Source organism: Lycium ferocissimum, chromosome 7 (assembly GCF_029784015.1).
Source record: "Lycium ferocissimum isolate CSIRO_LF1 chromosome 7, AGI_CSIRO_Lferr_CH_V1, whole genome shotgun sequence".
Classification (NCBI taxonomy): Eukaryota; Viridiplantae; Streptophyta; class Magnoliopsida; order Solanales; family Solanaceae; genus Lycium; species Lycium ferocissimum.
In genome coordinates, this window is record NC_081348.1 from 39,337,558 (window position 1) to 39,343,559 (window position 6,002).

Consider the following 6,002-nt stretch of genomic DNA (forward strand, 5'->3'; position numbering starts at 1 on the left):
TTTGCTAATTATTCTTTCGTAATAGTCCTTGGCTTTTGTCCAAATTAAACCCCATACACTATAAATAAATATTATATCTAGCAGATGAGCACCCTTAGTCGCGTGATGTATGGGCTGTGCTCACTTGAATTGTTTGTATATATGGTGGTACAATTTTTTTTAAACCAATCTTACTGACTTATTTCAGACGTCCAAATCTTAGGGAAAAACAAAAAACAAAAAAAGGGAGAGAACAGTCGTGGACGTCTGAAGAGGAAGAGAATCAGTGAGGACCAAAAAGTCTCTTTCACTACAGAATTTTGTTTATTACCCATTTTATATAAGTTGCCGAAAATTGCTTTATTTTTTTGAGTGTTTGATTGATTTTATAAGATTTTGTTTAAAATGTCGCGTGAAATTCTATTCACTTGAATTGTTTATAATGTATGGTGGTAAAAAAAATAATTTTAAAGCAATCTTATTTTTTTGGTTTATAAAGTTTTCATTTAATAAATAATTCCTTTAGAAACTGTTTAGTGATATTATTCGAACCGGAGAAGACGTCATATTATTTGATGAATTGGTCAGTGTTGTTTCACTACAAATTTTCTTACTCCTATATTTTATAAAATATTTCTATTATTTATAGTACTTCTTCTAAATGTTTAAATTTTATTTTTAATAAATATCTAATCACTGTTGAGTGATAACGAAAGAAAGAATTATTTGCTAACATTCATTTTCTGACATGCTAATCAATCTTTGCATGTTAACCTCCATCTCCTTTTCTTTTTGTCTTCTAATTGGAACATAAAATTACTAGAAAGACAAACAACCAAGAATTTACCAATACCCAATTCTTGCTTTTTCAAAAGTACCTACCACCGCACTTGTATACTAACCTTCCACTGCAACTTAGCTTTCAACCATGGCAGAAATACAACATGACTTTTTCCCATTGATTAGAGTTTACAGTGATGGTCGAATCGAAAGGCTGATGGGCGAAGGTGTTGTCCCAGCTGAATTAGATCCTGAAACAGGAGTACAAATCAAAGACGTTGTAATTGATCCAGAAATTAACCTATCAGCAAGACTTTACCTGCCCAAAAATGTCGATCCGGTTAAAAAAATTCCCCTTTTTGTCTACTTTCATGGTGGGGGCTTTGTAATTGAATCTGCTTCTTCACCTACATATCACAAGCATCTTAGTATGGTAGCAACTGAAGCAAAAGTTGTAATCGTCTCTGTTAATTACAGGTAAGAGTGTCAGTTGAGCTGAATTTGATTGGGCCAGAATGACTGAGTTAATAATCCGTTCAAAAGTTATTTTAGATTGAAATAGGCTAAAAAACAGGTTAAAATTCCACCCTCCAATTTTTACTAAATTTTGAACGCTTTATTTGTTCTTTTATGAGTATTACTCCCTCCCCAATTCATGTGATATGGATTTATTAGCCACGAAATATAAGAGAGAAAAAAAAAAGTTGAAATTTATGATCTTTTTTATACTTATGGTCTAAAATAAAGTTATATATATACTTTTGTTAAATTCTAAATATATAAATGTATTTTTGTGTTAAAAATTAATTTAAATATATAAATGTATTTTTTTTACAATGCCTATAGATGAAAAAAAAGTGTATTACATAATTGAGACAGAAATAGTAACTTTTTAGCACTAATAGATTTTTTTATTATTGTTATTATAGATATTTATAACATATCAAATTTTAAAAAATAAATTGAACATATTTTGATAAAATTTCTCATAAATTAATTTAGATTAAATATCAGCCCAAATTTTGATGTGCTGAAATGAGTTAGTCTAAAATAAACTGAGCTAGTAAATGGCGAATCAACTTAGACGAGTTGCGTAAGTTATTATTTTATGGGCTAATTTTGACAACTCTAATTACAGGTTAGCTCCGGAGTACCCATTACCCATAGCTTATGAAGATTCATGGGTAGCTCTCAACTGGGTCGCTTCACATGCCAAATGTGATGGTAATGAGCCATGGCTAATTGATCATGCTGATTTCAATCGGGTCTATTTTGGGGGAGATAGCGCTGGTGCTAACATCGCACACAATTTAGCAATTCGGGTCGGGTCGGAAAAATTGGATGGAATCAAACTTGATGGTGTTTTCCTTGCCTGTCCATTTTTCTGGGGAAAGGATTTGATTGACGGTGAGGCAGAAAACTTGGGTGCCAAAAATTACATTGAGAAGCTGTGGAATTTTATTCATCCTAAAAGCCCCGGGTTAGATGACCCGTTGATAAACCCGGAAAAGGATCCGAATTTGTCTAGTTTAGGGTGTGACAAAGTACTTGTTTATGTTGCCGGAAAAGATGTGTTGAGATTTAGGGGATTTTATTATAAGGAGGCGTTGGAGAAGAGTGGGTGGCGGGGTACAGTGGAGTTTGTGGAAATTAAGGATGAGGAACATGTGTTTCACTTGTTTGCTCCTACAAGTGAAAATGCCGTGAGTGTGTTGGAAAAGTTGGTCTCTTTCTTTAATCAGTCCAAGTTTTAATCATGGTCTTTTTCATTTTTAGATTGTTGTTATTGTCCGCTGTGCTACTATGGGAACAAAAGAAATAAAGAAAAATATCTATATGTTTCTCCGTTGTTAAATTCAATTTGAGCTAATATTTCGTTCCTTTTAATTGTGTGGCTGTTTAATCTTGTTGACGTTAAAAGTTTGATCACTTTCAGTTGTTTCAATTAAAACTTAAGCGTAATTATTGATGAGTCATCCGGTACGATAAAAAATAAAAAAAAATAAAAAAAACAAATTCAAGTGTCATTGCTTAATGACAATTACTGATTACTACTCCTTTTATCTAATTGAAATCTGTCGACTTTAGCTGACCGAAAGGAGCAACACGTGTAAGTTGGTAAAAAGATTTATCGACTCTAATTATCCCTGGTAGGAACTTTCTAATGTTTTTTTTAACCAAGCACGTGTAATTGTCTCAAAATTCCGCTTAGCCTCGTGACACAAAGTCACAAACTTCCTTCTGTTTACAAAGATTGGTCATTCATGCAAGTGCTAAAATGGTAACTTCTCGTTCCAAATGTTGAAACTGGTTGGACGAGAAAATTTAAATGGTAGGTATCACTTTTTAAATGGGTGAAATTAACAAATTCGAATTGACTTAAAATCTTTAGTTGTTACTAAAAAAAAAATCCAGAATTACTTTACTAGCGGAAAGGGCAAGCCTCACTGTTATTTTTTCCCGCATGCCCCACTGTTATTTGTAGTTGATAAAACCGCACCAAAGCGCTTTCGAAGACAATATTGTTCTTCCTACATTTTCAAAATCAAATCCTAATTTTGTTTAGTCACGAAACAAGTCTATTGCGAAAGTTTCATCCCGTTGAGATATACTTTAACAATAATACAAACTTGACTAGTAATTTTCAACTACTCTACTATTTGTAGTGTAGCTTTACTTTATAAGAAATCGAATAATAAAATTTCAATGAGTATAAAACTACTATATCCATTGTCGTTTAATAAGTTATACTAAAATATTAATGGATTGATAAGTTAATGAGTGTATATAGAGCAATGTTAGTGTCTTGACAAGATAATTTAAGAGAGAAGTCCAAAACATAGAATATAAAGGAAAAGAAACAATTGTCCAAACGATCTCATCAAAATTTGGCTCTGATATCAAGTAAAAGAATTTGAGCATTCCACCTAAATTTTAGGAAATATGTGTAGTTATGGCCATTTAAACCCTTTTAGAAAACATTTCACTATGGATAAGGAGCAACTATATCATTTTATTGTAGTTAGAAGCATTTCAATGTTAAAATATTAAAGTGCATGACATATTAATAGACATAAAGTGGAGAAAATGTTCATTATTTGTTGGTTCCTGTAAGCATTTTAATATTAAAAAATATGTTATTTTCATTCTCGTTAGTGGGAAGATAGTGACCATTGATTATTTTTTTTAGCTCGTGTAACTTCTAACTAATTATTCATCCACAATCTTCCTCATTATATCTTGTAACTCATGTCATTATTCTTCTATTATCTACCCACATTATGACCTTACTTCTCTTCCAATTCATTTCAAGAATGAATTTCTTCATGTATAAACAGAGTCATGAACCTTACCTTTGTAGTGTGTAAATAATATGGAGTGCATGAAAAGGTGAGTTAAAAATGAGAGTATTATTTAGTTGAAGGAAGGTGTTCTTTTGGTGAAGTTTTGGGCTCAACATCTTGTCCAGTGTTTGTTGATTTGTACACGTTGTCGGGCTGTTGTATCCTTCAAGAATCTCTTTAAGGAGAGCGAAATATCCGCACCTTAACCCGGAGATACTTTATTTTGTTCATTTTATTTTTCAATTGTAATTGTATTTTCTCCTACACTATTCTTTGTAACCCATGTAGCTACTATGACATGTTCTCCTACTAATTAACCCACTACACCTCAAATTATTATCCTGTATCTTGACATTTACTATATGGAAGAAATCTTACACCTATATAAAGGATGTTTACTTCCTTTAGTTGAGGAGATGAGAAGTATTATGTTGTAGATGAAAAAAGAACATTGTCTTGTGTTTATATTTTGAGGTCGGTGTATTGAAATAGAGGGTTGAGACAAAGAGAAACATTCTAAGTCTACAATTTATTCTTAAAAATAGGTACAATTTATTCTTAAAAATAGGTATTACTTTATCGAAGGAGGATTTTTTTTTTTTTTTTGGTGAAGCTTTGGACGCAACAGCTAGTTACGAAGTTGTTCGAGTCACATGACATTGTCAGGCTGCTGTATCTTGAAGGGGACAAGTTAGGATTATTAATCTTTGAATGCCCGAAGATTCTACCGCAGTGGCTCGAATCTACTTAGAGAGAGACAAATATTTGCGCTTCGGCGTGAATTTTTTTTTTTTTTCTTTATTTTTATTTTACTTTTCAACGATAATTTATTGTATTTTCACCAACACATTCTTTAACACGTGAAAGAATCTAAACATCTAACTCAAAGCTTAAGATAACATATAATATAATTATAATCAATCAAAATCCAGTTGGATATCTCTAACAACTGACGAGGGACAAATGTAACATTTTTTTCACTCCCTATCTTGTAACCTATTATTAGAGGACTAGGTTAATAATCGTGGTGTCTGTACCACCTTACCACACCTCGATTAGTTCTATATAGTAGGATTAAATATATTTTTTTCCTACCATTTTTTGAAGTAAATTATGAGACTTAACGAAAACAGTCCTGAAGTGAATAAAGAGATATTTATATTAGGCTCAACATGTTAATGAGTAGACTGTGCAGTATGCCAGTGACTCGGTGGGTTGATTTTAAAAAAATGAGAGAGAAGCCTAGAGGGGCAACATGTGTTGAATTGAGATAGAGAAGTCCAGAGCGATAGAAAGAGTTAGAAATTGTGAAAAAAAATATGAACATCCGATAAAAAATCTTATGGTTGTCGTTTAGGACTTTTTAAACTCATTTGACATTTTTTTCACAATCGATAAGGGACAGGTATAACATTTGGTAAGACAAAACACAAAGGTCTTGAATTCGTAAGTAACCTAGGTTATTTAATAAACACCGCTTAAAAACAATACACAAGAGGGAAGAAATAACTAATTATGGTGTGATGCATCATCTTACTTTAGAATTTTACTAGCTCGATCTCGTTCACAAGTCTTTTTTTTTTTTTTTTTTTTTTGATAATCAAAATATCTTAAGCCACTAGTATTTTATTTTTTAAAACTTATTGAATAATAAGGTCGACCTTCGCCTTTTACCATAAAAAAAGGTTTCGACCAATCAATCTAATTATACTAAATATAATTTTGATTCAAAAGTCGAAAAAAATTAATCATAAAAATCTATGTTGCTTAAATTGAAGAATAACCGTTTCTTTTTTATTTCCCCCTCTAATTTGGGAGGCAGGGAAGCTTGCAAAATGGCCTAATAGTTCTCCACAGAAAACAGTTTTGGGAAACACGAAACCAAATTCATTTTTGACC

At 31.8% G+C, this 6,002-nt stretch overlaps 1 protein-coding gene across 1 annotated transcript; it reads left to right on the forward strand.

Annotated features, from left to right (window-relative positions):
* The first annotated feature begins 705 nt into the window (after positions 1 to 705).
* LOC132064929 (2-hydroxyisoflavanone dehydratase-like) lies at positions 706 to 2,646 on the forward strand. Its single transcript, XM_059458103.1, has 2 exons — positions 706 to 1,236; positions 1,898 to 2,646. The coding sequence occupies exons 1-2, from the start codon at positions 908 to 910 to the stop codon at positions 2,511 to 2,513; spliced, it is 945 nt and encodes a 314-aa protein (XP_059314086.1). The 5' UTR covers positions 706 to 907; the 3' UTR covers positions 2,514 to 2,646.
* The last annotated feature ends 3,356 nt before the right edge of the window (positions 2,647 to 6,002 follow it).

What these genes read in the sequence shown, in the direction of transcription:
- LOC132064929 (XM_059458103.1), top strand. Translation starts at nt 908, where the DNA reads ATGGCAGAAATACAACATGACTTTTTCCCATTGATTAGAGTTTACAGT. An exon ending in ATCGTCTCTGTTAATTACAG is followed by an intron (nt 1,237 to 1,897) that starts GTAAGAGTGTCA and finishes CTCTAATTACAG; the next exon opens with GTTAGCTCCGGAGTACCCAT.